This window comes from Acanthaster planci, linkage group LG14, assembly GCF_054643075.1.
Source record: "Acanthaster planci isolate LZ-2023a linkage group LG14, COTS_SCS, whole genome shotgun sequence".
NCBI classification, from domain to species: Eukaryota; Metazoa; Echinodermata; class Asteroidea; order Valvatida; family Acanthasteridae; genus Acanthaster; species Acanthaster planci.
This window is the reverse complement of record NC_141790.1, coordinates 14689785-14699721: the sequence shown is the minus strand read 5'-3', so window position 1 is coordinate 14699721 and position 9937 is coordinate 14689785. Positions and strand designations below refer to the sequence as shown.

The window sequence follows — 9937 nt, the reverse complement described above, 5'->3', positions numbered from 1 at the left end:
AGCAGCGTCCGCCTATTCTTTTGTTCTTGGGCCACGCAGGTGACCAAGTTTTATCCTTATTCTAGTTCAAAAGTTACCAATTACTAACAATACGGGCATTTCACAATAGTGCGCCTCCAAGAGTTTGCAACGGGTTGGCCAATCACAATGCGCGAAATTTGTCGACCCAATGCGGGTTTGGAAACTCTTGGAGGCGCACTATTGTGAATCGCCCGTATTATCTTATCAAAATATTACAGTGTCTTAAAAGGCTCTTTCTTTTAAAAAGGAAAAGATGTGAACATCAACTTAGAAAAACCTCAGGCCCTCGGGCGTGATCGTGTTTTATTCCTGTAATTCTGAAGTTTACAGATTGCAGTGTACAAACTGTAATACATGTAACTCGTTCGTAATTTTAATTTTTTTCCACCAAAGAACTGGGTATTACATTATTAATTCTGTTTACAAAATCTCACAATTAGGCATCCCACCCCATATAAACCTATCCTACGTTATCCAACTTTCGTTGCTAAATGTTGAGTCGCATAGCTTTAATACTCCCTTGATTGTTATTATGGTACAATTTTTTAAACGAACAAACTTTGTCACATGAGATAGGTCATCTTTATATAAGTTTGAATCAGGGCAAGTGTATTTTGAGGAGGGCGTGTCCTATAATAATCGCCGCAAGATAAGAGGGGTTGCTGGGTTAAGCTCGGCTTGAGATGTTTGGTAATGCACATTCATCCGCCTGGGGGTTGTCTGCGCACAGAATATGGAGAACATCACTGGGGAAAAATGAAAATAAGCATAGTTCCAACAATATAGTTCAATAAGGAAACATTTTCTCTCGACACCATGGTTTCTCTCGTGAACTTTTGATTAAAGCGAAAAGTGAACGTTGTATTTTCTTGTGGTGATATTCATTGTATAGCTTGTTTAATGTTGGAAAGGAGATTTTTATATGGAGCCTAGGGAGTATATTTTGAGTAGGGCGTGTCCTATAAGAATCACCGCAAGATAAGAGGGGTTGCTGGGGTAAGCTCGGCTTGAGATGTTTGGTAATGCACATTCATCCGCCTGGGGGTTGTCTGCGCACAGAATATGGAGAACATCACTGGGGAAAAAAATGACAATACATATAGTTCCAACGATATACTTTTGATTAAAGTGAACAGTGAACGTTGTCTTTTGTTGTGGTGATATTCATTTTATAGCTTGATAAATGTTGGGAGGTTTTGCAGTTTTTTTAAACGGGCCTAAACTTACTTTGGCTGATCCACACACCGGTAGTTAATATCTTTTTGCATAATCATGGCTTTCAGCGTCTGTATTGATTGAGATTCACAAGTGTCACTGAAAAAAAAAGAAAATTACAACTATTTGTTGAGAATCAAACGGCAACCCTTAGGAATGATGAATAATGACATTTATCCGAGAGGCTTCCCAAATTCCGAACAAATCTTAAATTCTCTTTACCCTTGCTCCTCGCTGATGAAGGTTACAAGGTAAATATCCATCCTGGTAATTTCCGAGGGATTCATGTTCGCCAGCTCGAACTCTGCAAAGTAACTTGGGAGATACACAATCACGTAAGATATCGGGATTTATCACTCTTGAATTTAATAATAGGATGCAGTCATTTATTTTGTATACAAAACATAATTGCCATTGTTTGGATTTTTTTCATACCTGTTCTCTCTTTGAAATGCCCCTCCTGTTGGTTGACTGTTGATTATGAATTTTACATTCCCCCGGCCGTTACTTCCAAACTGTAACAGAAAAAAATGTTCACGGTCTTCGTTATCAAGGATAATTACAATACAATTACACGTACAAGTCCGCCGTTGCATGTAGCTGATGTTTGGCATGCACGTGGGTTTATCCACTTCTAACATAGGGCGAGGGTTCCCGTTGTTTTTTTCGGGCTCCGAATGACATAATTTACATTCATTATTCGCACCTTGGCATGAACAGCAAAGAACAAATTTAAGCTTGTTATATTTGAGCTCTGAAGACAAATCACACTGCGTTCGATTTGGATGCTTCTATATTTATTCGAACAGATAAAATCAGAAAAAACATGTTTTACTTTGAGGTGCTCTTTATGTTCAAACTTACGTATTTGGAGGCGGCACCCCAGAAACCGTCCATGGCGCCGACGGCAAAGCCGCACTCGTTTGCTCCGGGACAGACCTCGTAATTTATACCAGGGTCCTCCGTTTGACCGCAGAAGACCAGCCCGTTCATGATGAAGCCGACCAGCATGAACTCTAGTGTGCTGGCTCGCCTGGCCTCGTCTGCGTAGGATCTCGTCACGGCATACACGTCCCAGTCATCCCAATAGACAGCCTAGGGTAGATGGCCATAAGAGGAGATATTTAAGTTTAATAAAACGTATATAGGGGCAAATATTTGACAGCCGTGGTCTTTTCTCAGACAAAAGCAGGTTTTTAACCAACGGTTGGCGAAAATCGTTCTAGAGGAGTTCAGTTCAGTAGGCCTATTGCCGTTCCACAGGCATATCTACTGGCGTAAAGGGTGTAGAATGGGCATACTTTCAAAAACACACCGATATTTAAGTATTGAAGAGACAATGGAAAAGAAAGTGTACCCTGTCGACGGGAATCTCAACAGTCGCCTGCTTGATCAACTCGGAGAAACTCTCCACGGTGACATTACATGGATCACGATACACGAAAGCATTGTAGAATAACTCCCACAGCAAAGTGCAGTTTTTCGTGCTAGAATGAAAACAAGAAGTGAAACCCTTCCAAGCGTAAATTGGAAATGAGATGTCATAAATCCTTCACTATCCCAGTTTTTAACCATGGAAATCTACCAAGATAATGGATTTACCAGTAGGCATTTTGTTGTTTACACATTTCAGTGTGATTGTGGAGTAAAATGTGCTTACCTCAACTGAGTAACGTTCACATGTGGGTTAACTCTCCCGGTAAGATACTCGGCACATCTCCCTTTGAACATGGTCTCGAGGTCTCGGTCCGTCCCTGGCCCGGTGAACTCGGCACGCCCGCCGCTTTTCACGGTCATTGCAAGGAGCACCGTCACGGCCAGCGCTACGCCCTTTCCCGTTGCATCGGCCAGGCTCAGTCTCTTGGCACTCGTCATCTCGGAGGACAAGCTTTGATACACTAGCTTTAACAGGATTTTTTGGGTGGGAACTCGGCCTAATGTCGGGAAGACAGCATTCGTTTGGTTGATGCGACAGGGCCTACACTATGCTCGAGTGAGGCGAAACCTATGTTGAAAATGAAGGTCATAATGTTGAATGGCATAGTTTGAGGCGATCATTACGGAATATGTATAACGAGTTGCAGATGGTAATATAATTGGAGAAATTCTGTGTAAAACCACCTTTGGGATCTCGAAGTCAGAACTGTTTACATAGTAAAGGTCAAGTTCGACAACTTATCACGAGTAAACTGAAATTGATAATACACAGTTCGTTCACTCACTGTTTCAAGTTAAGAGTTGAAAATAAATTAAACGGTTTGGCAGCTAGTTTGGTATTAAATTCTAAGTAATGACATACACACTTCAGGAAAGACACTGTATTCGTGTGGTGTCATTGAGATTCCAAGATCCTAAAATATCGAGTGCAACAAGACCAGCCTACCTTTCTGGGATGATGTCCGACAGAAGTTAAGCACTCGGTCTGTGACAGTGACGGTGCAGAAAAATGGAGCTTAGCGCCTTCAGCCCGAACACTGTGTATAAAGTATGCACGATTTTCTAGCGTCAGACGCGTGTCAGGGGTATTTTATCGGAGCTCCGGCCCCCGAAATAACTCATTCAGTGCATTGGTCGGCTGCCCTTGGCGTACACTTTGAGGTCTCCCGCGACAATGCAGGAAGGCAATTGGATTTAAGTTGTTTGTTCACCCCATAACTCCATAAAATCGTGGCACAAACGGTAAAGGCATGGCTAGCACGCACAGTCATTTTCATAATGTAAACTGATATAAGTCAGACCACTCGCAGAGAAAGAAAAGTTCATGCACTGCGCTTTTATTGCCAGATTTTTTTTTCATTATACAAAGAACCTTTAAAATATATAAATTTAATGGGAATCATCATATCTGCTTGGTACTGATAACACCTTTTACCCTTGCATCAGCAGTGTGATAATTATGATAACTGGTGGGAACTAATCAGGTGTGAGATATTGAAAAGTATGGTTTAACCATTCAGTCTGGTTGACGTTTGTGAGACTTACCACTTTTTCAATTCACTTACATTTTTTTCGATAGTAAGCGTAACCAATTAATTTGACCGGTTGGGTTCAAGCCGAAACCACCTATATAATACTTAACAACACCGTAGTGCTGGTGATAACAGGTCAAGCGTGCGTCAGTCATACGAGTAACAATAATTGATTACCGCCACCAAGCATATATATCAACGTCATTTTTACCTGTTGCAGCGCAAGGGCCTGTAGTATGTGTTCTGGGCAAAAGCGCAAGACATCGAGGTAAACAGTGCATTGTAAAAACTTTTTAAAAATTTCATTGTTACTTCAAGCCGTGAGGACCAAGAATATAAATCTTTTGTCATTAAAATAATGACAAATAGGAGCTTTGAATCACGCACATAAAATAATTGTACCCTACCTGATTCCGTGGGTTTTGCCCAGAATATTCCTCTGGGGTTTTCTTCCCACCTCTAAAACTGTAACTGCTTCTCATTGTCTCCTCTCTACAGGTTTCTTCAGGCTTGCGAGCTACAATGCCTGGGGAGCTTTTGAGGAATCCGTGGTGTCATTACCAGAAATAAATATGAAGAAAAAGAAGAAAAAATATGCATTGCGTTTAAGTTTGCAGCGGCTTGCCCACACTTTTCTCTAAAGCTCTTTGAGAAATGCTTCTTATTTCCTCAGTGACGAACATGTAGTTGCTCTACATTTCTGTGAGTTTTTCCATCAAAAGTAGTACGTTTATAAGTCCATTTGATTCATCTCGACAGTTACTGTCATTCGTGAGGATTTATGTGCTTCAGGACATCATTTGTTGTTCAAGGATTTGATTGAGGCATGTATTTCTCGATAGTCACACATCCATGTTCACACAGTGGGTGTGGCATTGTCCCAACCACGCCCCACACATCGAGTGCCGGATCGTAGCACTGTACATAGGCTACGTTGATACTTGCATCGAGCTTACTCCCCCCGGCCACGAAAATCTTGTCGCCCATCACTGTTGCCCCGTAGGAGTATAAGTATTTCCCGTCTGGCATCTTGCAGCCTCCCTTCACTCGCTCGCACGTGGCTGGGTTGAAAATGACGATGTAGTTATCATACCCACGGTACACCAGGAAGTAGATGTAATCGTCCAGCACCACGGCAGTCTCTATGGCGTCACCTTGGGCACGTTGGAAGCTGTACATGGGCGTCCAGGAGTTGTCGTGTGGGTCATAGCAATGTACAATGTCTGGATCACGGTAGAAGTACCCATTTACGTAGAGCTTCCCCCCGTGGGATGTAGCCACTGGCTTCTCTAGGTAGCTCCCTTTGACACGTGTCACACAGGCCCAGATATTAGATGCCGGATCGTACCGCTCAATGTCGTTGAACTTCTTAGCCCAGCCCATCTTCCCGCCGACCACATAGATCTTACCGTCCACTACGGCCACACCGTGGCCGTGCCGAGGCTGGTTCATGCCGGCAACTTTGCTCCAGGTGTCGGTGATAGAGTCGTAACGCCAGACGTCGGCTAGCGTCTCTGACATGCTGTTGCCGTGGTCAGCCTGGCCGCCGATCACGTATATGTCGTTTTCCACGGCTACGGTGGCGAAGCGCTGATTACGCCCTGGGAACGGGGCGAGGCTGTGCCAAGACTCATCACGTGGGTTGAAGCACCAGACATCGCGGACCCATCGCTGGCTGTCGTCGTAACCACCCACAATAACAATGACCTGCAGACCAAGAAAGGAAGAGAAAAGAGTTGGGTTTGAGACAGACTTGACTGTCTGATCGGTAAGATGGCTGCGTGCTCACGAAACAAATCACAACAGTACCAGGATAAGCTTTAGAAGACCCGCCAACACACCTGTAGTTCATGTTTAGCAGGGGTGGAGGGGAGCAAAATGTCCCATGGTGACTGGCAGCAACAGACCCCCAAAAAAGAATGGATGCCATGCTTTAAAAGGACAATCTGCATCTGAAATTCATCTACAATTCCTACCTGGGTCGTCATGGAAAAGCGCAGTTTCAAGTTGGGATCGTCGATGTGCTGCCCTCTGCCCGAAAGTTCCCTCAGCCTCTTGGCGGTGCGGACAAGCTCTTGACAATCTTGGCACTCAAGAACCAGTGGCTCTGTTTCCACGAAATTTCTGAAATAATCCGGGTCAACAAGAGGCAGACGGACGTTTGCCAAGACGCGCGGTAGTTGGAAGCGTCTCAACTCGGGATCCGCTCTTGCCCATCTCACCACCGCCTCGAAGACGGTCTCCTCTGTCTTGACGTTCAGCCTGTCGTCTACGATGTACGCCGCCAAAATATCTGCTGGCAACTCCAGAAACTCCTCACAGGACACAACCTCCTTGAAGTTTGCCAGGGCGTGGACCATGGCGTCTTCGTACAGCTGTGAGCAGGTGTAGAGTTTGGCAAAGCCCAAGATACCAAGGCAGTTCTCCGTCACCATGTTCTCCTTGAGGAACTGACTGCACGCGCTCACCGCTGGCGTGAGCTGGAGGAAGCAAGCCGTCTCCAGCATCACTTGGGCTGTGTCCTCGTTAATCCGGAGTTTACAAGTGTAGAGGAAATCCAGAAGGCAAGAAAATATGCTTGCCTTTATGTCGCTCAGGGTCACCTTTTTCTCGCGAAATTCACGCATGCCTGAGGTAAACATGGCACGGAAGTATGGACTGAGCGCAACCAAAACAGCTCGGTGACAAGGGAAGTCCTTCCCCTCTACGTTCAAAACCAGATCTGTAAATTCGACCTTCTTGTGCCTTTGTTCATTCAGATTGTGCAGGATTGCGAGTGGGTAATTGTAATCGTGAAAGCAGGTCTCCTGGCCGGCCGAAAAAGTGGACGACTGACAAGACTGGGTCTCATCCTCTGTGGATAGACCGGAGGACGTGATGGCACTGGTCGACGACGTCTCACTCTCTGTCTCAATTGAAAACTGACCCACAAGAAATTCGCTGCAGGCGAACTCTACCGACTTGCCCAGGAAGGGTGTCTTGTTGAAACAGAGTTGCAACAACTCCTGGGCGTTCTGATTGGTAATCTGCATTTTGGACGTGTAGGTGAAGTCTATGATGAGCTGCAGGATCTCTGGCTTCATTTTTGGCACATTGAGGGTCCGATTCCTCCCCATGCTTGCGAGTGCGTCTCCGTAGTTTTCCAGCAGACTCTTCTCCATGAGGGGACTCCCCGCGCAGACCACGGCCAGGTGGCACGGTAAGGCTGGTCCGGAGATCTTGTGGCCCGCCCTGAGTCTAACATCCGTCATGTCTCCAGCATCCCGCATGGCACTGAGCACAGCAAGAAGATCAGCAGCCAGGTGTGGATGGTGAATTCCGGTGTTCACGTCGTCATCACTCCCGCCGTTACCTCCGGCTTGATCTACTTCCGGCTCATCCGCTCCGGGTACATCGTCCGCAGCCCCAGGATCACTCTCAGCCTCGATGCCAGAGACAAGAATACTCGGGACGCTACTATCGTAACGTGGCCGGGAGCTCCAGAAGGAACTTGAACTAGACCTTCCATCCATGTAGTCAGAGTGGCCGTCCCCTTGAAGAAACTGACTGTCTTCATTACGCCGCTTAGGGGGCCTGTTTACCTTAACATGATCCTGGGAGATCTTCTCACACAAATCCACATTAGCTGTTGCCATATCGATCAGATCTTTAACAGTATCTGAGTCACGAAGTATGATTCCAACGTTGCACACTGATGGGTCACATGATAGCCTGCAAAGTGAGCATTACAAAACAAGTTGTTAAATAGAGGAACATGTCTCCTCAAATACCCCTTTTTTGATAATGCTTTTACGACACATTCGTTTTAGTAATATGCATATATATCATGAACATTTTGTGAAGCACGAGAGAAGTTTGTTCTCCTTTAAAATTTAGTCGTCCGATTGTGAATTATATATAGATTATCCGTGTCGATTGTAATCACAGCCCTGAGTAATCAAGGGTCAAGGTGCCCGTGGATCAAAATGTAAGGGATCAGTTATGTGTTGTATTGGCTCCAAATCCAATATCATGTCACTGTGATCCTGATTAGAATACGAGTTGGCGGTCACGGCTCGATCGTCCTCGGACTGTTTCTCATCCACGGCCTACGTGCTTGCATCCGCATTCCACAGACGAATTCCAATGACGCAGCAGGCACATGATGCTGATTATATACCATACCACAGAGGACACGACTCGCATCACACATCATCGCTAGCATTTCCAACAGGCACACAATATTTAAGATGGCATCCTGAAGCTATGCTAGTTCCCCCGTCATTTCGCTGAGAAAACAAGACTGCCCAAGCATGATCTAACCTAAGTTGAGAATCGACTCTTGCAACTTTCCTCGAGTCCCATATAGTGCCATATAATTTTCAAGTGAGTTATCTTTCCGTTAAAAATCCTTCGACATTGATGGTGTTAGTTTCGTAGCGTGTTTTCTGATCTGTGGCACAACAGGAGTGGTAGGTCTATGTAGTGAAAATGTACTGGACGGAAGCTGAGGAAAACTGCAGGCTTATAGCTACTAAGCATAATAAATTAGGTTGTATGTCGCTCTCCACTGTATAAACTGTGTCAGTTAAGAGTACCTTGTACAATTCACGACCACCTTTGGCGAACTGTTTCTTTTACTGAATATTTACTAATAAACACGAGCACAAACATCCAGCAGAAAATGTGATTCAAGGCCAGTGGTAACAGAGCATAAACATGACCCGTTCTTTATGGCACGCAGTTATGACGTCACTGTACTACCTTCGGATGTCAGTGTGCATAAAATAATCAGATGCAAGTAAATCGTACATACCTTGACTATGTCCATCTACCTCTCACTAAATCAGCCAAGTAAAATCCAACGATATCCGCTGTAAAATCTGTAAAGTTTCTGTGGCTGCTCGTTACTAAAGTTCAACAAGCTGGAAAGGACCAAAGCCTCACAAAGACCAGTCTTGGCAATGTCTGATTAAGTCCTATTCTGTCTGCCGATGAGCTAAATGAAACTAATCTGGGAAATTAGCAGCTTGGTTGTAGCATCGTTCTCTCACAGCATCTTAAAATTTAGAACACTATAATCCAGTGACGACTTGGGAAACATCCCTCTGTCCAACTTGATATCAACACCACACTTTTCCCACGGTCGAGAGATCCACGGGGTCTTCGAAAGGCCACCCCTTCTCAATAATGCACTGTGCGGCCACACTCCAGTGATAGCGGATAAGGATTGTGCGCAGTGAAGGTGGCGCATCGCGGCCATATGATGAAGACGTGATGCAATGGAAAGTTGAGAAACGCCGCATCATCGAAGCTGGGAGGCAGCCAAGAGAGTGGCAAAGAAACATCTCCAAAGCGTAACAGTAATCTGGGGTCACTTGCAGAGTTCAGTTTATACGTGTCAGCCTGCCAGCAGGATACTTGACGCCGGATGAATGCCAGCCTGAGTACATGAAGTACATCATAATTTGAAAACTGAAAGAAAGTATACAAGGCCACAACCTAATGCAAGGGCGCATAACGACATCGATCGTGATATTCATATATTGCGTATAAATTTGACATATTTTTCAAATTTTTATTTTAGGAGAGAACTAGCACGAGCCTTTAAAAAATAATGTAGTGCATTGGACACTTTTGTAGTCACTGCAGATTTTGAAAACGTAGGTTGAGGAAGGATGTCTTTCGCTGAGCCTCCAATGACCTTGGTAAAAGCAAACTGCAAAATGAAATGATACAGAAAATGGAATGAG

At 44.8% G+C, this 9937-nt stretch overlaps 2 protein-coding genes across 3 annotated transcripts; both read right to left on the bottom strand.

The window, feature by feature from the left end:
* Nucleotides 1-288: 288 nt before the first annotated feature.
* On the bottom strand, nucleotides 289-3374 carry LOC110977913 (ADP-ribosyl cyclase/cyclic ADP-ribose hydrolase-like). 2 transcript variants are annotated; one of them, XM_022232445.2, is made up of 8 exons: nucleotides 2897-3374; nucleotides 2594-2723; nucleotides 2101-2331; nucleotides 1672-1751; nucleotides 1459-1551; nucleotides 1249-1335; nucleotides 994-1096; nucleotides 289-767 (listed from the first exon to the last, which is right to left on the bottom strand). In XM_022232445.2, the coding sequence occupies exons 1-8, from the start codon at nucleotides 3109-3111 to the stop codon at nucleotides 765-767; spliced, it is 942 nt and encodes a 313-aa protein (XP_022088137.1). In that variant the 5' UTR covers nucleotides 3112-3374; the 3' UTR covers nucleotides 289-764. The 2 variants fall into 2 exon arrangements, with proteins under 2 accessions (XP_022088137.1, XP_022088136.1); XM_022232444.2 differs by having other exon boundaries at nucleotides 289-1096.
* On the bottom strand, nucleotides 3105-9378 carry LOC110977912 (kelch-like protein 24). Its single transcript, XM_022232442.2, has 4 exons — nucleotides 9001-9378; nucleotides 6182-7916; nucleotides 3620-5912; nucleotides 3105-3241 (listed from the first exon to the last, which is right to left on the bottom strand). The coding sequence occupies exons 2-3, from the start codon at nucleotides 7838-7840 to the stop codon at nucleotides 5013-5015; spliced, it is 2559 nt and encodes an 852-aa protein (XP_022088134.1). The 5' UTR covers nucleotides 7841-7916; nucleotides 9001-9378; the 3' UTR covers nucleotides 3105-3241; nucleotides 3620-5012.
* Between the last annotated feature and the right edge of the window lie 559 nt (nucleotides 9379-9937).

Coding starts and splice junctions, on each gene's coding strand:
- LOC110977912 (XM_022232442.2), bottom strand. CDS start 7,840: ATGGCAACAGCTAATGTGGATTTGTGTGAGAAGATCTCCCAGGATCAT. Junction 5,913..6,181: donor GCTTTTCCATGACGACCCAG/GTAGGAATTGTA, acceptor CTTGGTCTGCAG/GTCATTGTTATTGTGGGTGG.
- LOC110977913 (XM_022232444.2), bottom strand. CDS start 3,111: ATGACGAGTGCCAAGAGACTGAGCCTGGCCGATGCAACGGGAAAGGGC. Junction 1,752..2,100: donor GGGGTGCCGCCTCCAAATAC/GTAAGTTTGAAC, acceptor TTTCTGTTACAG/TTTGGAAGTAACGGCCGGGG. Junction 1,097..1,248: donor CGGTGTGTGGATCAGCCAAA/GTAAGTTTAGGC, acceptor TTTTTTCCCCAG/TGATGTTCTCCATATTCTGT.